General features: G+C 44.4%; 1 protein-coding gene across 1 annotated transcript in view; it reads left to right on the plus strand.

Annotated features, from left to right (window-relative positions):
• The window catches only part of LOC144679777 (peroxidasin homolog), a 660,879-nt gene that overhangs the window by 293,127 nt on the left and 347,148 nt on the right, over positions 1-20,604 (plus strand). The window contains exon 3 of the mRNA XM_078540527.1: positions 17,563-17,634. Coding sequence (XP_078396653.1) covers positions 17,563-17,634 — 72 coding nt within the window. The remainder of the gene's footprint in view (positions 1-17,562; positions 17,635-20,604) is intronic.

A 20,604-nucleotide genomic window follows, 5' to 3' on the forward strand; every position in this document is an offset into this window, starting at 1 on the left:
GCAGTTTTTTGCTTTTATCTTAGTGTTTAATTGACTGCCACTTCTCTTCAAGGAATACCTACCTTGAAGAAGTATTGCTCTTCTCTCCGACAGGATTTATAATATCACCACCTTCAACACCTCTTTGTCCTTCTGTCTATGACATCTTTTGGCTATCTCCACCTGTCACTGGCCCTCTATCCAGCTCTACTTGTCCCACCCGCCCTTAAACCAGCTTATATTTCACCTCTCTTCTATTTTTACTTAGTTCTGTTGAGGAGTCATGTGGACTCGAAACGTTAACTGTGTTCCTCTCCGCAGATGCTGCCAGACCTGCTGAGTTTTTCCAGGTATTTTTTTTGGATTTCCAGCATCCGCAGTTTTTTGCTTTTATCATAGTGTTCAAAATCCTATTGACTTTGTTGACTGCTGCTTAGCATTGGTTGAATATGTAGCACCAAGTCAACTTAGACTCCTAAGCCGCCTTCATGCTTAGTTACTTGAACACCAGACACATGTATTAATTATATTATCTATCAGTAAAGGTCCCAAGTTCAATCTCCTGAATATGTTGAACTCGGCCAGGGTAACAGCATATTTCATCTCAGGACCCTGGGCTATCAAAGAAAAAGCCAGCCTGGCTTCTGATTAGTATCCAGTGACCTGTGCTGGCAAATGCATAATGTCTGGATAAAGACATAATTAGGATGTGCTGTCACTCCTTTGAGATTGAATGCCAACATTCCCGGTCAGATGATGAATAACCACTTGGTAGGATCCTGTTGCATGACTGGCGAGGAGGTAACATCTATAGGAAAGCAAGGAAGTAGGAAGGAGAGAGAAAAAAGCTATCTTAGATGACCCAACTAAAATTGATTACTAAATGTAATCTCAGTGAGAACCCAGTCGAGGCTATGGTTCACATTAAGTCTTCCAGTGCAGAGCTCAGTTCTCTAGCTAAAAGTCTATCAGAAATTCTATCAATGATATTAGGAAATGGGTAGGTATAACTGCTTTCTGCATTACTGTATATTGTACCTCAGCAGTGGCATCTTTCATTGTTTTGTAACCACATAAAATAGACAGTTTGAGTATTTGAACTGGCAGGAACATCAACTGTAAACAAATAAATATCCATTCAAAATAAGGCTGTCATCGACGAGGCTAACGAACACTGAGATTATTAGTCAAAACAAACTACTTTAAGCCTCTAAGTAATTTATAAGACAACATTATAATATTAGTAATATTAATATTGGCGCTGTTTTGGCTACCTTAGCAAAAGACCATTGATGCATTTGAGAGGATTCAGAACTGAGTATTGACATCCCTGTATATTCTGACAAGATCTAGGACAGATGTGATACAACGTTATGATCAAATAAGCCTAGGATAATTATTGTTCCAGTGCTACTGAGACCAAGTAAATGCCATCTGTAGAATACAAGTCAAGTCTGAATAATGGAGCTGTTCAATAAATTACTTTAGTAGGGTCAGGGACATAAGAAGATATAAAAAAACATTACACAGAATGTTTACTTAGGATCATTGCTTATTTTAGGAGATTGAATGAGCAATGCCTCAACAGAACAATGTTTCTTCCCTCAAAACCTTGGAAAGTTTGGCAAACTTTTTTTCACGGAGGCACTGTCACTTTAAATTTGAGGTGCTTTCAAGACAGTGTTGTTGAAAGAAGTGGGATAGCCTTTTTCTCATTCCATATTTTCTAATAGTCTTATGCTCTATTTACCAAACACAAGATAGAATCTTTAACCATGTATAATATAATCAGTTTCCATTACTGTTATATTAGAATATGATCAATAACAAACTTTTAGAATTCCATTTATGCACTGTACTGTAAATACAATGCACCCTACATACATTACAATGTACATGCATTGTACTGACTGCCCCTGCAATTACTACACTCAAAATACGTCACAAATTCTATGTTACACTTTTCACACATTGCATTGTCTGCACACTGCACTTTCATCCTCTACATTCTTCATGCTTTACAATGTCCACACATTGCATTTTCCATGGGCAGAATCTTCTGTTTGTCATGTGGGGGCGGGCCTCGCACGCCGACATGTAACATGATGCATGGTGACGTCCGGCGTGCGTCCCGACATCACCGCGTGTCATTCCAATTTTCCATTCGGTAGGCGTGCACCAGAGTCGGCTGCATGGCCGCCAAAATGTCAAAGGCCTGTTAAGGCCATTAATAAACTAATTAAAGTGATTTTCAGGGCTGCCTGCCCAACCTTAAGGTTGGCGGGCAGATGAAGAGCCCAACAGCCTTCACAATTTTCATGAAATCTCATCCACGGGTGGGATGAGGTTTCATGAAGTGTTTATTAATTAAATAAAATTTTTCACGAAGATTCATAAACATGTCACAGCTCATGTGACACTGTCACATGAGGGGACATTTCTGAATAATTTCATTTTTTTTGCCATCTTTATGACGGAACTTAATCTCCCTGAGACAGCTTTGATTCTCCCTCCTCCCCCTGCCCGCACAGATAGCGCTGAGTGTTTCCAGATGTGCAGAGGCTTTAATTGGCCCACCCCTGCAAAATGGCGATTGTAGGCAGCGATCGGCTCCGCGCCTGCCCTCATCTGCTCCTGACCAGCCCGCCCGACGGGGAGAAAATTCTCTCTCATTTTACATTTGCCACACACTGTACTCTCAATGCACTGTGTTCTCCATGTGTTATAATATGTACAAACTGCACTGCTAACACATTTACACTGCATCATTAAACATGCCACAAAGATATCCCATTTGAAACAAACTCATAAATATATTCGCTATAAACATGTTTATAGTTCGCCAAAAGTAACAGAGGAGTTCTTCCTCCTTGACTACTCAAATCTTCCAATTTCTATACGCCCATGGCAATTTTCCCATTTCATCTATCAGTCTGACTTCTTACCATTTACCTTCCACTATCTTCGCACGTAAATGCATTGTCGAGTAGATAATAAATTGAAAAATACAACAATAGTACTTCCTACCTAAGTGAATTTAACTTGTCAGAAACACTTAGATCTGTAAAACCCATTTATTATTCATACACCTCAGCCCAGATTTGGGTAGCAGGAGTCAGGAAATCTCCTGGCTCACCGTGCCTGCCTCGAGAAAAACTCATCCAAATGGAGTAGTGTGGGATGGAGTTGGGCCCTCTGCCCCTAGACGCAGATTGGAGGTGGCCACAGGGGCTACTGAGTGCCAATGTGTGCTGTTTCAGTTCTCTAGGACTTTGTCTCAGTTGTTAAATATTAGGCCACCACCCCCCACCCCTCCCGCCTTACTTCCTCCAACCCACTCCCCAAGTCCCATCCATGCCAACTCACCCAACCAGCAGCAGATCTCTGGAGCCATGTTGAGATGAAATAAAATAAAAATCTAAATACCTATTAAAACTTTTACCTTTAGTATAAAAAAACTCCTATTCATGAAAGCCCAATCAAAACATTTAAATCACCTCAAGTACTTAATTCCTTATAAAAACAAACAGACTTGTATTCATAACCCCTCATCAAAAACAGCTAATCCTTTAATAAGTGCTTTGAGCGATCAAACTGTGAACATAGGATACATTGGATCTCCTACTGTGATGATGATAGATTGTGGGAAGCAGCCAAACATTAATAAGTAAATAATGATAGCCCTTGGGGTAATGTCAGCAAACATTTATTGTATCGGCTAGACAAGATTTTTTTCAACTCTCACTGAGACAGGCAGCCTTTTTTTTACTTTTTAAAGGACTGGGGATTCAAATAATTTGACAGTTTGGCTTATATTTTTGTGGGCCCAACATTAGCACACTTTTTTAAATTCATTTATGTAGTGTGGGCATTTCTGGTAGGCAGCATTTATTGCCCATACCTAATTGCCCTTGAGAAGGAGGTGGTGAGCTGCCTTCTTTAACTGCTGCAGTCCAGGTAGGTACACCCACAGTGCTGTTAGGGAGGGAGTTCCAGGGTTTTGACCCAGCGACAGTGAAGGAACAGCGACATATTTCCAAGTCAGGATGGTAAGTGGCTTGGAGGGGAACTTCCAGCTGGTGGCATTCCCATAAGCCTGCTGTCCTTGTCCTTCTAGATGGTAGTAGTCGTGGGTTTGAAAGGTGCTGTCTATAGAGGCTTGGAGAGTTCCTGCTGTGCATCTTGTAGATGGTGCACACTGCTGCCACTGTGTGTTGGTGGTGCAGAGAGTGAATGTTGGTGGATGGGGTGCCAAACAAGTGGGTTGTTTTGTCCTGGATGGTGTCAAGCTTCTTGAGTGTTGTTGGAGCTGCGCTCATTCAGGCAAGTGGAGGGTATCCTATCACACCTGGCTTGTGCCTTGTATATGGTGGACAAGCTTTGGGGAGTCAGGAGGTGAGTTACTCACCGTGGGATTCCTAGCCTCTGACCCACCCTTGTAGCCACAGTATTTATATGGCTAGTCCATTTCAGCTTCTGGTCAATGGATGTTGATAGTGGGGGATTCAGTGATATTAATACCATTGAATGTCATGGGTTCAGTATCTGAAGAGTTGCAAGTGGTGCTGAACATTGTACAATCATCAACGAACATCCCCGCTTCTGACCTTATGATGGAAGGAAGGACATTGATGAAGCAGCTGAAGATGGTTGGGCCTAGGACACTACCCTGAGGAACTCCTGCAGTGATGTCGTGGAATTGAGATGATTGACTTCCAACAGCCATCTTCCTTTATTCTAAGTATAACTCCAACTGGTGGAGAGCTCTCTCCCCACGCACAGCACCACAACAACCACCTAGAACGAAGATCCCACCATTTGGAGAACATTTTCCCATGGCTGAGTTGGCAAACTAGAAAATTCTAGAAAATTTCCCAATTCTGCATACCCGCCTCTGGAGTGAAAATCTAGGCCCTTGAATTTTTTACCCTTCACTGACACAGGCAGGCTTTTTTTTTAATTTTGAAAGGGCTTAGGATTTAAATAACTTCACAGCTTGACAGTTCCACAGAACTTACATGCCCTTCAAGGGCTTTTACACCTACTGTAAATGTAACTCCCACACAATGGGTTAAGGCCCTGTCTATAGCGAAAATGAGGTCTCTTTGAACTCAGCACTGAGTTCAAATGGCCCTACTAAGTTTGGGTTTCCTTCATATGAATCACACCACACCCCTTTCCCCTCCTGGCAAAAATGGGAGCTGTCAGATATAGTGGTGGGACTTACAGATCCTGGGTCCCTCTGCCATTTTGGAGTCTCCACATTCCACGATTCTCTAAACTCCAGGGGTTGACTCAGGAGTGAAACTATCAAATATAAATTCTGCCGTGTAGACGTGCAACAACAATGTTAATGCTTCTCTGACAGGATTCTTTTGCAGGATTATATTCCAGGAAAAGTGTCAAGGCCGCCCTAGATTCTTAGAGACTGGTCTTCAGAGGATTTGAGAGCTTTGACTTTGAACAGTTAGATCTTAGAGTTGGTTTCTTATTAATGTGGTGAACTGATAAGCAACAAAGCCAATTAAAGCTCCACTAACTTTAATCAGCCAAACTGCATAATAATGTGCATTATCGTGGTGTCAATATGCCCCTGGGTAAAATCAACATATATTTGACCTTGCAGAGGTGGGAATCAAAAAGTTAATCTTCACAAACTCCATTTCTAAGCAAATAGGTTTTTTTTAGCCCTAGGTTTTTTTCCCTCTGAAGCCGTGCTCCTTGTGTCCTAGTAAGCAAAGTATTAGAAAGTTGATGGCACTATTTCCCAGATGGTATAGTGAATGAATGCACTATCTGTTAAGCTGCTAAACCTTATAAGCCATTAGGTTCCAGAATAAAAAGTCCTGCTTCTACCCCTTACTGTGATCCAGTCATATGGAATGTGCATCTGTGCCAATGTCAGTGAAAAGCCAGAGAAATCTCTATAGGGTCTGACATTCTTTGGTTGGTTGCCTCCTTTAGTTGGGTATGCTTGATGGTCTCTGGTTAACACATGTGAAATAGACTGAATGACCTTTCCTAGTTCTTGATATTATTCATACTTTATGCTTTTTATACTATGTAAAATAACATTTTTATTTTTATTCTTTTCTGAATAGGATTGATAACTATAGAATTGTAATTCCTTGAAATAGTTTTATGTTATTTATTGGCTTAGAAATGGAGTTTGTGAAGATTAACCTTTTGGTTCTCACCTCTGAAATGTCAAATATATGTTGATTTTACCCAGGGGCATATTGACATGACAATAATGTGCATCTTTATGCAGTTTGGCTGATTAAAGTTTGTGGAGCTTTAATTGGCTTTGTTGCTTATCAGTTCACCACATTAATAAGAAACCAGCTCTAAGATCTAACTGTTCAAAATCAAAGCTCTCAAGTCCTCTGAAGATCAGTCTCTAAGAATCTAGGGCGGCCTTGAAGCTATTCATGGAATATAATCCTGCAAAAGAATCCTGTCAGAGAGGAATTAATGTTGTTGTTGCACGTCTACACGGCAGAATTTATATTTGATAGTTTCACTCCTGAGTCAATCCCTTTTGCTGTCTGTTCCCTCGAAGAGCAAATCAGTAACTTACGCATTCATTTTGGGAACTTGCAGTCTTACTCAATCTGCTTTTTTGTCATAAAGCCTCATTGTTTGCAATGCCAGAGTTTGAAGATGCATGTCTGCAAAAGATTCAAAATATGTATCTTTTTTTAATGGAAATAATGAGAAAATATTTTTTGCATAGATATAGCTATTCCTCAAAAAATAATAATGATTTCTGAGTATAATATTAAGAAAAATAGATAATAGGCATAAATTATTTGTATGATTATGCTGTCCAAGTTACACTTTAAGAAATAAAACAGGACTAATATATAAGTATAAATATTGTTGAGGATATTTTCTATTGAATTAACGATTAGCTTTATATCACTAAGCATGCAGTCTGTGGCTTGGATTTTTGCTTCTGAGGCGAGAGCGCAGAATCGGGAAATTTCCCAACTTGCCAAACCTGCCTAACCTGCCTTGAGAGAAACTGCCTTGAATAACAGGATCTTCGTTCTGGGGGTCAGGGACTGGGGGTGCATGGATGTGTGCTGGAGCCAGGCTCGCTGCTCCTGGAAAAAGGTCAGAGGCAGCCACAGGGACTGCTGAGTGCTGAGGTGAGCTGTTTAAAAGGTCTGCCTGGGTGCTGTGGAACTTTGGCCCAGTTGTTTTATTTACTATTAAGCCCTCTAGCCTTCACCCCTCATGTCCCCCGACCCAATCCCTATAAGAACATGAGAACATAAGAATAGGAACAGGACTAGACCATTCGACTCCTCGAGCCTGCTCTGCCATTCAATAAGATCATGGCTGATCTTCTTGTGTTTCGATTTCCACATTCCCATCTAACCCCGATAACCTTTGATTCCCTTGCCTAACAAGAATCTATCTACCTCTGTCTTAAAAATATTCAATGACCTCGTCTCCACCACCTTGTGAGGCAGAGAATTCCAAAGTCACATAACCCCCGAGAGAAAGAAATTCTCCTAATTTCTGTCCTAAAAGGGCGTCCCCTAATTTTAAAATTGTGCCCCCTAATTCTGGACTCACCCACAAGAGGAAACATCCTTTTGATGTCCATCTTGTCAAGACCATTCAGGATCTTGTATATTTCAATCAAATCACCCCTTAATCTTATAAACTCCAGTGCAAAAAAGCTCAGTCTATCCAATCATTCCTAATAAGACAACCCACTCATTCCAGGCAGAATTTTGCCCTTGGTGGGCGGGCGGGCCCCACCGGCTCGACTGCAGGGGAGCAGCCGAACTCCGCCGCCGAAACAGGGCCCGCCGCCATTTTGAGTGGGTGGGCCAATTAAGGCCCGCCCAGCGGCCTGCCCGATGGGAAGCACTATGCGCTTCCTGTGCGGTGGGGGGAGGGAATCCCCATCTCTCAAAGTGCGCTCTTTCGCGCATGCACAAAGTGCTGTCTCAGGGAGATTACTGACAGGTAAAAAAACTCCAATGTCACACGAGATGTGACATGTTAATAAGAAACACATAAACTTTATGAAACTTTTTAAAAATGGACATGAAACCTCATCCCGCCAGTGGATGACATTTCATGTATAATCAGGAGCCCGCTGGGGCTCCTGGCCTGCCCGCCAACCTTAAGGTTGGACAGGCAGGGTCTTTAACAATCTTAATTATCCTGTCAATGGCCTTAATTGGCCATTGACAGGTCGGCGGACGGACAGCTGATTTCAAATAAGGAGACCAAAACTCAACACAGTATTCGAGGTGCGGTCTCCCCATGCCCTGTATAACTGAAGCATAGCATCCTTACTTTTATGTTCAATCCCTCTCGTAATAAAGGATAGTATTCCATTAGCCTTCTTAATTACATGCTGTACCTGCATACTAACTTTTTGTGACTCATGCACTGGAACACCTAGATCCCTCTGCACCTCAGAATTATGCAACTGTTCTCCATTTAAGTAATACTCTGATTTTTTGTTCTTCCTGCCAAAGTGAACAACTTCACATTTTCCCACATTAAATTCCATTTGCCAGATCTTTGCCCACTCACTCAACCTATCTATATCCATCTGCAATCTCCTCGTGTCCTCTTCACAACATACTTTCCTACCTATCTTTGTGTCATCTGCAAATTTAGCTACCATGTCTTCACTCCCCTCATCGAAGTCATTGATGTAATTCATAAAAAGTTGAGGCCCCTGTACAGACCCCTGTGGAACTCCACTCATCACATCCTGCCAATCAGAAAAAGACCCATTTATGCATAGTGCTTTCTGCCAGCCAGCCAATCTTCTATTCTTGCTAATATGTTACCCACTACACCATGCGCTCATATTTTCTGTAATAATCTTTGAAGTGGCACCTTATCAAATGCCTTCTGGAGATCCAAGTTCAGTACATCTACAGGCTCTCCTTTATCTACTGTGCATGTTACTCCTTCAAAAAACTCCAATAAATTGGTTAAACATGATTTTCTGCTCACAAAACCATGCTGACTCTTCCCTATTGCCTTGAGCTCTTCTAAGTTCCCAGCTATAACCTCCTTAATGATCAATTCTAATAACTTCCCCACGACAGATGTCAAGCTAACTGGTCTATAGTTTCCTATTTTCTGCCTCCTTCCCTTCTTGAATAGAGGGGTTATATTTGCTACTTTCCAATCTGATGGAACCTTTCCAGAATCTAATGAATTTTGGAAAATTAACACCAGTGCAACAACAACCTCATTAGCCACCTCTTTTAAGACCCTAGGATATGGTCCATCGGGACCCGGAGACTTGCCAGCCCACAACTCCATCAATTTGTTCAGTACCATTTTCCTGGTGATTTCAATTTCACCAAATTCCTCTCTCCCGTTCACCTGCTAATTTGCAGCTATTACTGGAATATTTTTGTCTCCTCTATCGTGAACATGGAAGTGTTGCTTCTGCCATTTCCTTATTATCTACTATTAACTCCCCACTGTCACTTTCTAGAGGACCAACACTCACTTTACTTAAATAAAAGCAAAAAACTGCGGATGCTGCAAATCCAAAACAAAAACAAAAATACCTGGAAAAACTCAGCACGTCTAGCAGCATCTGTGGAGAGGAACACGGTTAACGTTTTGAGTCCGAATGACCCTTCAACAGAACTAAGCAAAAATAGAAGAGAGGTGAAATATAAGCTGGTTTAAGGGGGGTGGGGTGGGGGGCGGGGGGTGGGGGGGGGGGGCGGTGGAGGTGGGGACAAGAAGAGCTGGATAGAGGGCCAGTAATAGGTGGAGATAACCAAAAGATGTCGCAGACATAAGGACAAAGAGGTGTTGAAGGTGGTGATATTATCTAAAGGAATGTGCTAATTAAGGGTAGAAAGCAGCATGAGTAAGGTACAGATAGCCCTAGTAGGGGTGGGGTGGGGGGAAGGGATCAAAATAGGCTAAAAGGTAGAGATAAAACAATGGATGAAAATATACTTAAAAATAATGGAAGTAGGTGGGGAAAAAAAAATCCATATAAATTATTGGAAAAAACAAAAAGGAGGGGGAAAATCGGAAAGGGGGTGGGGATGGAGGAGAGAGTTCATGATCTAAAATTGTTGAACTCAATATTCAGTCCGGAAGGCTGTAAGATGCCTAGTCAGAAGATGAGGTGCTGTTCCTCCAGTTTTCGTTGAGCTTCACTGGAACAATGCAGCAAGCCAAGGACAGACATGCGGGCATGAGAGCAGGGTGGAGTGTTGAAATGGCAAGCGACAGCGAGGTCTGGGTAATGCTTGCGGACAGACCGAAGGTGTTCTGCAAAGCGGTCACCCAGTCTGCGTTTGGTCTCTCCAATGTAGAGGAAACCGCATTGGGAGCAACGAATGCAGTAGACTAAGTTGAGGGAAGTGCAAGTGAAATGCTGCTTCACTTGAAAGGAGTGTTTGGGCCCTTGGACGGTGAGGAGAGGGAAAGTAAAGGGGCAGGTGTTGCACCTTCTGCGGTTGCATGGGAAGGTGCCATGGGAGGGGGTTGAGGTGTAGGGGGTGATGGAGGAGTGGATCAGGGTGTCCCGGAGGGAACGATCCCTGCGGAATGCTTACTCTTTTCCTTTTTAAATACCTGTAGAAACTCTTGCTTTCCATGTTTACATTTCTAGCTAGCTTCCTCTCATGCTCTAATTTCTTTCTCCTGATTAGCCTTTTAGTCATTCTCTGCCATTCTTTATATTCTGTCCAATCATCCATCCTGCTATTCATCTTTGCAGAATTTTATGCTTTTTCCTTAAGTTTGATGCTTTCCTTAAAATCTTTAGTTAATCACGAATGGTGGGTACCCCCCCTAGAATTTTTCTCTATAGTAAGAATGTACTTATTCTGAATAATGTGAAATATCCCCTTAAATGTCTACCATTGTTTCTCTATTGATCTATCCTCTAACCTAGTTTCCCAGCTCACTTCAGCTAGCTCAACTTTCATCCCCACATAGTTGCCCTTATTTAGGTTTAAGATACTAGTCTTAGACAAGTTCTTCTCCCTTTCAAACTGGAGGTAAAATTCAGTCATGTTGTGGTCGCTGCTACCTCGGGGTGCCTTTACTCTGAGGTCATTAATGAATCCTGTCGCATTACACAATACCAAGTCTAATATAACCTGCTCTCTGGTTGGGTTCCAGAATATGCTGCATCCAGGCTATTACTGCCAATCTGATTTTTTCAGTTTATGTGTCGATTAAAATCACCCATGATTGCTGTCCCTTTATCACAAGCACACAAAATTTTCTCTTGAATAATTTGTCCTACACTGTGGCTACTGTTAGTGGGCCTGTAGACCACTCTCACTAATGACTTTTTCCCTACTCTTCCTCATCTCCACCCAAACCAATTCTACATCCTGATCTCCTGAACCAAGGTCATCTCTAACTATTGCACCAATGCCCTCTTTGATTAACAGTGCTACCCCTCCACCTTTACCTAGCTTCCTATTCTCCTTGAATGTCATGTACCCATCAATATTAAGGACCAATCTTTGTCGTCCTGCAGCCACTTCTCCATAATTACTATCAGATCATATTTATTTACTTCAATGTGGGTCATCAATTCATTTACTTTGTTATGAATGCTACGTGCATTCAGATTGAGAGCCTTCAGTTTTGTCTTTTTGTTACCTTTGTAACATCTAGTCTTGACTGTTGATATAGTCCAAGGTTTTTCCTCTCTGTCCCTTCCTGCCATTTCTCATATTACTATTTTGCTCTCCTATCTTGACTCTATACCTTGAATTGCTACCTCTACCCAAACTTGATCCCTCACCCCTCTTGTTTAGTTTAAAGCCCTCGCTACTTCCTTAGTTATGCCCCACCCATGCAAATCTATGCCCCCACCCATATCCCTCATGGCCATCCATATCCCTTATGGCCCCTCATGACCTCCATGCCAACTCATGCCCCCCATTCATTCCCATGGCCCTTTATAGCCCCTATGCCAACTTAGTACCAGCTCATGCCAACACATGACCCCACATCCCCATGGCCTCATAATCCCTATGACAGCTTAGTGCCAACATATGGCAATCCATGTCTCCCATCCACTACCCTTTACCCTTATACCCTCCATGCCAACTCACCTAGTAGTCACCAGGGGCAGACCTCAGGAGCCAAGCTGAGATGAAGTAAAATAACGTTCTAATATCCATTGCTGATTTCACTGTATGAAAACATTTTCATTTCAAAACGTCCATTCTATACATTTAAAATCACTCAAGTACTTAAGCCTGTATAAATACAGACATTTGTATTCATAGCCCAGCAACAAAGACGCTAGTCCCGTAATAATCTCTTGGTGCTTTCAATCAAACTGTGAACTTACAGCCCCCCAGTGTGATAATGACAGGTTGTGGAAGCAGTCAAGAGGTAATAATACTATAATGAGCGCACCTAGCTTATGGCAGAATTTTCCTGTTGGCATGTGGTGGTGGGGAGGGGGCCCACACGCCGACATGTAACATTACACGCGGTGATGTCAGGCGAGCATCCCAATGTCACCGTGCGCCATCGCGATATTTCGGTGGGCGGCGCGTGATGATCTACAATGCGCGCCCACCATTAATTAATGGGCCACTTAAGGTCCTTAAGGCACCAACTGAGGGCGATTTTTCGGGGCCCATGCGATCTTCAGATCGCCACATGGGTGCAACGGGCAGGCAGGTAGGAAACATTTGTATAAACCTAATCCACGGGCATGATAAGAGGGGTCAGTGGGGTCGCGAATGTGCTCGGTCAAATATTTAATTTGAAAAGTTACTGATACTTGCCTGTGTGAGCAGAAATACTTCAAAACTCACACCAGCTACTTGGACAGGACTCACAACCTTCAGGTCAGCACACAACAGTAAAGATCCTTTTTGAGGCTTGCAGGTTTCAGGAAGCCTTCCCTTAGCCTGGGAATGAGAGTTGTGTTCTCCACTGGAGGTACCTCCTGTGAGGAGGAAGGGAGGGCCAGATGGGGGAGGAGGCCAGGAGTGCACATTCGGCCTCCATGGGAGCCAACTTTGGGAGGAGAGGAGCACAAGGGGTGCAGGGCCAACAGGAAAGCCAAGGCGGAAGGGGCCGCAGAAGATGCCATTATCCTGCTGCCAGGGTGTTCAGGCGGCAAAGCAGCTACCTCAATATGTCTGAGGTGCAGTGCTGAAGGAGGCTCTGTCTCTCAAGGGAGGCAGTCAACCCTATCTGTCAAATGATAGGCCCTGAGATCCCCACTAACTGTATGGGTGGACGCCCCATGCCAAGGCTCTAAAGGTCACAGCTGCCCTCAACTTCTAAGCCTCTGGCTCTTTCCAGGCTCGGTGGGTGATCTTTACAGAGTCTCCCAATCAGCTGTCTACACTTGTGTCAAGCAGGTGACAGAGGCTCTATTCAGGTGGGTATTGACCTTCATCAATTTCTGCAGGGACCAGGTCAGCCGGACACAGTGAGCCACAGGCTTCACGGCCATTGCTGGCTTCCCCCGCGTCCAGAGTGCAATAGACTGTACACATGTGGCCATCAAGGTGCCAGCAGGTGAGCCCGGTGCCTTTGTCAGCAGGAAGGGCTTCCACTCCATGAACGTGCAGATAGTGTGTGATCACAGGTTGCTGATTCTACAAGTCTGTGCCAGGTACCCAGGCAGCTCCCATGATGCCTACATCCTCAGACACTCCCAGGTGCTGAGGCTCTTCAGTGCTCCAGCCCGGCTGGATGGTTGGCTGCTGGGTGACAAGTGCTATCCACTCAGAAGGTGGCTCATGACGCCTCTCCACCATCCAAGAACAGAAACTGAGCAGCGGTACAATAGGAGCCACGCCTCCACAAGGGCTGTGGTGGAGAGAACCATCGGTCGTCTCAAGATGCGCTTTTGATGCCTGGACCGTTCAGGGGGCGCACCCCAATACCCCCCAGATCGAGTGTCGCTGATAGTGGTTGCATGCTGCGCTCTCCACAATCTTGCGCTGGAAAGGGGGGACACAGTGGATGAAGAAGACGTTGACGCAGTGTCTGCGGCTGCACACGATGAGTCCAGCAGTGAGTTCGAGGATGAGCATGCACAGGGAAATGCTGAGGGGGTAGACGCTGACCCGGGCATACTCCAGGGGAGGCAGGGACATCCGGGAGGCTTTAATCCAAAGAACCTTCAGCTAGCACACCATCTCCAACAAAAGCCTGTGCTGCAGGTTCAATACTCGATACCTAAGTGCTAAATCTGCCTGGATAGGAACATTAACTAAGGGCCTTGTCAATAAAGCTCAATGTGACACAACTCACTTATAACATCATGGGTAACCATCCCCCCGCAGAAGAAAAGAGGCACCCTCAGCCATGGTCACATGTCTAAATTTATTGATATAACAAAATGAATTTAAGGAAACAAAATGACAAAGGTGTTAAACACCACACCAACTAATCATGACTTCATTGCGGGGCAACACAAAAGCACCAGTGAGAAACCCGTATGTGCCTAAGGTGCCTTAAATTTGCACTTTCGGGTTCTACGTCTAGGTGCTGTCTCCTCACTGGCACTGGCATCTGAGACAGCCTACTCATTGTGCTGTCCTATAGCCTCGTTGACCATGGCGGCCGTCCTCTGGCCTGTGGAGCCTGTGCTGGCCCCGCCTGGGAGGGAGCAGCCGGTTCCACAGCTGGCATCTCCCCCGTCGTCAAAGCCTCATTGGATGCTACGGTCACTGGCAGAGAGGCAGAGTAGCTGCCACCCTCATCTGGAGCGCCCTGAGAGGAGCCCGCAGAGATGACAGGCAGCTTCTGCACTGATGTGAGGTCGCTTCGAACCTCCCTGCTCACGGTAGATGGATGGGCACCAAGCTGGGAAACTTGGTGCCCAGACCACCTCCCACACTGGCACTGACCAGCTGAGGTCAATGCCGATGTGAGGGCTTGCTGGTCCAAGCGCATCCCTAGGAAGTCCTGATTGGTCTCCTGGAGGAGCCTCTCCACGAGAGTCACCACTCTTTCCATGGAGGAAGCATGGCGCTCGGCCATGAGACTCATTGCATCGGCAATGGTCCACATGGACTCCTCCACCATGGAGACCAAGCCAAGCTTGGCCTCATGTATCTCCACCAGATCTTCCCACAGACCCTGCTGGGCTTCCAGTGTTTGCTGCCTCATGTACGACTACAGAGGCACATCATTAGCCACTAACTGAGCATGTGCCTGGTCCTCTGCAGTCCTCCGACTGCTGGCACCATCGGCACTCTCTGTCTCTGCCGGCTCCTCCAGTGACTGTGAAGTACCCTCACTGCTGTACTCCGGGACACTAGCTGATGATCTAATTCCCATCAAGGTGCTAGTATCTGCGCTTGTGCCTGCCTGGCAAAGATGGTGTGTTGCTGGTGGGTCAGAGACTTTAGGGCCCTCAGGCATGAAAGGGGGCCCCTGCTGCTCTTCCTCCTGGCCCATCTCCATTGTTGCTGAAAGGAAGAACAAGGACATTCGATTCGTTAATGTGGAGACAACGCCTATGTACATTCCTGTCACCCAGATCATTATGCGCTCATCCTTCCATAAGCAATGGTCAAGCCATGTCGCAAACTTCAATCACTGAATATTTGGCACTGCCATGGCTGCTGGGACACTAATGGTGACCTCACTGCTGGGCAAACATACCTGCCCTTGGCATCCCAGCCTCACCGACACTGGTGGACCTGGGCACAAGTCGCATCTCCAGATCGAGGGCCTCCTGCTCAAACCAGGTAATGATGGCCATCTGGGCCAGCCCTCAACCGCTCAGTGGCATTATGTGCATTCTTCTCCTGAAAAAGAGAAAAGAGCATTGATTAGTGCAACTTGTACCTGGATTCTCTTCGCTACCATCCCACCCCAACCAGAGTGGGACATTGCAGGGCTCCAGTGCCACCTCACCCCGCAGTTGCTGCACACTCACACAAAGGTGTCAGGCCTGTTACCTCCCCCACCTTGGCCAAATGCAGCCTACATCACGTTTGGCCCCAAAGCACGTGGAACGCCAAGGGCACCAGATGGATTGGTGCCCCGCACATGGAAGCTCCCCTCACAGTATGTCAGCAGCCTGACTTTGACACGTTTTGCAGTTCCAGCACTGCACCTAGGTGCAGATCCTCCAGGTTGCCCCCAAAAGAGTAATGTGGGTGTCACTGCACTACATGCTGTGTGTGCAGAACCCATCTCATCATCACCTTCACAGGATGACCTAGGCATGGGCAATATCTGCTGGCCCACCCAGCAAAGGACACATGCCGTCAATGATTCAATGCAGTCACTGCACTCAGAGCTGGGGGTGCGGATGGCCAGGGGGTAAAGCTTACCTGCTGGGTAAAGTGACCAATGCCAACATGGTACTCACCCTTTCCGAGGGCAAAAGGTCATTGAAGCGCTTGCGGCACTGGATCCAGGTGCATCGTACCAAGTCGCGGGAACTCACTATCCCCACCACCTCCTCCCAGGCACGTTTGGTCATTTGGGGGGCCTCCTCCTCCCGTCCCTGGGAATGAGGACCTCCCACCGTGCTGCCACCTCCTCGAGGAGGGCAGCAAGGCAATCATCTGAGAAACGAGGGGCACAGTGTCCCTCTGCCCTACCCTCCTGCTTGGCCTGCTCACCAGAAGCGCTCTGAGGAGCCCTTCTGCTGACCATATTTGACAGCCTTTGTAAGGCTGCAAGAGCACTTTTAAACAGGCTGATGAGTTGCCAATGAACCCGGTAGTCATAGCAGTCCCACCGCCACCTGCCCACTCCCGCTGTCCTTGAGAGCCAAGTTTCACGCTGGGCGGGCATTAACAGGCCTGCCCGCATAAAATGGATGCATGGACCCAATCATGGGCGGCGATTAGGTCTGCGCCTGCTCCCGCATGGCCTGACAGGCAGAAAATTCTGCCCTATGTCAACAAACATCTATTGAAACGCAAACACTGATTTTTGTTCAACTCAGAGACACAGCAGGCTGATTTTATTCAAAATTTAAAGGGAAGAGGATTCTAATAACTTGACAGTTTGACATTTCCACAGACATTATTCGCCTCTTACGAGCATTTATGTTTACCCTTGAAAATCATAAGTCACACATGGCAGGGAATGGACTTCGATCCAGCAAAAATGGGGTGTGTTTGAATTCAGCAATAAGTTCACATGGACTTGCTGGGTTCATGTTTCCCCATGTGTGAATCACATCCTACCCTCTTTCCCCTACTGACAAAAATAGGATCTGTCTGAAATGGGGACGGGACTTCCAGATCTGGGCGCTATTTTGGATAAGGCACAGAATCTCCACGACCTTGTGCAACTCAATGACTTTTAAGTACAAAGATAACTTAATCACTGAGTTAATTTTTAATGTTAAGTTTGGAAGTTCACACCAGCAATTTTAAAATATGCAGTTGCAGTGTACAAGACACTCATTGCTAGCATGGATTCAGAAAATGCACCCTTGACTCTAGAGATTTACTGAATAAGGGGAATATTTCTTCCGTATACAAAGATTAACATGAACCTGTTCTATATAAGGGAAATTTCTCTCATTGGTTGGCATGGAATGTGCTATGAAAATCAAAATTAATATTACTTTTTTTTAATATATTTATACAGATTATTGAACAATAACCAAATTAAACGAATACCAAGGAAAGCATTTGAGGACTTGGACAACCTGAAATACCTGTAAGTGCTAAAATTTCCATGCTAATGTTGTTATACATGTTGACCTCAATCTAATTCAGTGCTCCATATTTTGGTCAATGTGTTGATTTTGACTATCGATCAGTAGAGTACCATAGCTGGCTGCCCGATCCTGCTGACAGATGCTCCAGTCTATTTTGACGACTGGGCCTCATTATCATGCTGTCAGTAAGATGCAGCCACCATGCAGACATCATTTTCCAGTTCGCCAGACCTGTGCAATATCAGAAGACCCAAGGGCTGGCCTGGCTGGCAGAAAGGTGGGTTCTCATGGGGTGCAATTATGGATGGGGAAAAACCCAAGGCAAAGGTGGCCCACATTATTCTTGTGAAATCTGGAGGATCACTTCTGCTCCTTCTGGATTCATAAAAATATATTTAACACTCCCCTTTTTAAGCCTCTCCACATGTCCAGCAAGTTTCAGCGAGAGGAACAGTGGATACTCTGCCCATTTAGTCACTCAGTTTGTATCAAGTTCCTATATGCTTCGTACACACAAGCATAAATTAAACAAGACATAAGGCACAGATGCAGCAGAACTAATTTCGTAGTATTTTAATTGTTTTGCAAGCTTCTATACCAATCTTTTTAAATCTGAAGTTATATCATAATATTTATAATTTGTTGATCTCCCTCAAGTTGTTTTTGCCTTGCGGCTTCTTATATCTTTGCTTATCCTCTGCTGTTTTCCTTTTCTGATTCTGCTTGTCTTCTGGATTAAGACATCGCACATGAATTCAAAACTAACAGCTCTGAATTTCCATTGAGTTCTTCCAATTTCCTGCCATGACTTTTAAGGTGTTTCTCTGGGGATTCCTCCAATCATCTGTAAGAGAATCATAATGGAAACCCCAAGCAACTGGGTGCAATTGTGTTGCACATAAGCCCAGACTTTAACCTAACCTGCCTATCGGCTTTCAGTTGGGTCAGATGTCTGTTTTATACTCCATTGGTTTCAACAAGGCACACAATTGGGTGAGGCAGAAAAAAAGATATCCGAGCTGAATCTGCCTCTTTCCTGCTTGAAGGGATACGTTAAAATCAGGACTATAGTGACCAGCACAGATATTCCTGCATGTGATGTGTTTTATTTTTCTAAATTTCCTTGTTTCTTCTCTGTTATTCCCTAACTGTGGCCAAGTTTCTGACTCTCTTCCTGCCCTAGTAATTAACTTGCTCCATCCAGCTGCTTTGCTGTGACCAAGGATATAATTACTTCCCACTAGCTCACTTTTATTTATTGGTATATAAACTTCTCTAATGATTTCTAGTGCATAAATTTAAAGCAGGAGTTCTTGTGGCACAGTGGGTAGTATTCCTGCTTCAGGACCCGATGCTCTGGATTCAAGTCTCACTCCAAGACTTGATGGTCAAGGAAGGTGTGTTCATTACATGACCAAACAGGTTGAGTATCAACTTGGAAATCCTTATAACATATGCCAATGGCAGGTGGTAAGAGTGGGAGAGATTCCTAGTCAGCCATGAACGAAAAGTGCTATGTGACAGAGGTTCCATGCGATGGAAAGAAACTGGGGCCCCAACCATCACTCCAGGCTACAATAGGCATTTAAAAGTGTATGGTGCCACAGAAAATTGGACTCCTTGCTCAGGTGGGGGCGGGGGTTGGCTCAGCTGTCTGGACAGCTGGTGTGGACTGGATTGGTGCCAACAGCATGGGGTTTGATCCCCATTCTGGCTGGGGTGGATTTGGGATCTGCCTCTTTGCCTCACCCATGGTGGAGATTGTGATGCTATGTGTTGGACCTGCCTTTGGGCAGAGAACTCAGGAAGAAGAGAAATTTACAGCATGGCAATCTATTTTGTCAATGTTTTCTAAAATGCAAGAATAAATCAAGATTTTGAGTGCTTGATTAGAGCCAGACTGCCCAGTTTGACCTTTGTTCCATCATTCTGTAAGCTTGCAATTTGTTAGGTATAATGTTCTCAGCATTTATTTTATGTTCTGCTCATAGATTTACTTCATTAATGTTTCATTGTATTATTCTTCATTGAAGCTAGATCCTGTGGTATGATTCATGATAGTGCCTCTCTAATTTGGTTAAATTGTAATGAATCAATTAGCTTTTCCAGTTGATGCAATGGGAATTATGTGCTTTCCTCATATTTGGGCATTCCAGCATTCTCAATGGTTCATTAAAGCAGTTATGTTTTCTTTCATCGTTTAAACGTTAGAACTTCAAACAAGAAACAAGATAAGGCATTTATCCAACAAGCCTGCTCTGCAAACTATGAAAGATGTTGCTTATCATAGAATATATCTTAGCCTGCTGCCCAGAGGTTATCAAGCAAAATAACTTAATCTCCACAATTTAACGATTCAAACTCAGTCCAATGTCTTCTGCAGATAATCCCCTGACCCTATCAGTACTAAAATCGTTGACCCCAAAATTTATGATTTGGAGGATTGTGCCAGTCATCCGTTATGCTTTTACAGTGCCAGACATTTCTGAGAAGGCTGATATATATCCGAGTTCCTCTGGAAATGTTACCTGGTATAAATTCTATTGATTTTCAGAGGATACATGCAGGTATTATTAGTAAGGATTGATGGAATGATTGGTAGCAATGTTAGCTGTAAAGAGCAAAGGCCTAAGTTGTGAACCTTCAATATGCTAGCACACATTGTAGGGTGTAAGAATTTAACATATCTGCCATCAAGTGACTTGCTTCTGGAACAAGGAACATGGTTCCATGAGGTACCTCAAAGGGCATTTCTTGTCTATGTGATTCAGTTAACTGCCTTGTTACTCATCTGAAAACATTCTTGTCTCATTGATCCACTGAGGTTATGAGCTTCCTTCTGACAATGCAAGAGGTTTGCAGACTCAGCCATTGCCTTCCTTATGGTCTGTGCTGCTGCATGTAATGACATCCTTTTACTCCAACTATTGTGTCCCTCAATTCTCTCATTTTTAACAATGGTATTCCTA

This window comes from Cetorhinus maximus, chromosome 4 (genome assembly GCF_964194155.1).
Source record: "Cetorhinus maximus chromosome 4, sCetMax3.hap1.1, whole genome shotgun sequence".
Taxonomy (NCBI): domain Eukaryota; kingdom Metazoa; phylum Chordata; class Chondrichthyes; order Lamniformes; family Cetorhinidae; genus Cetorhinus; species Cetorhinus maximus.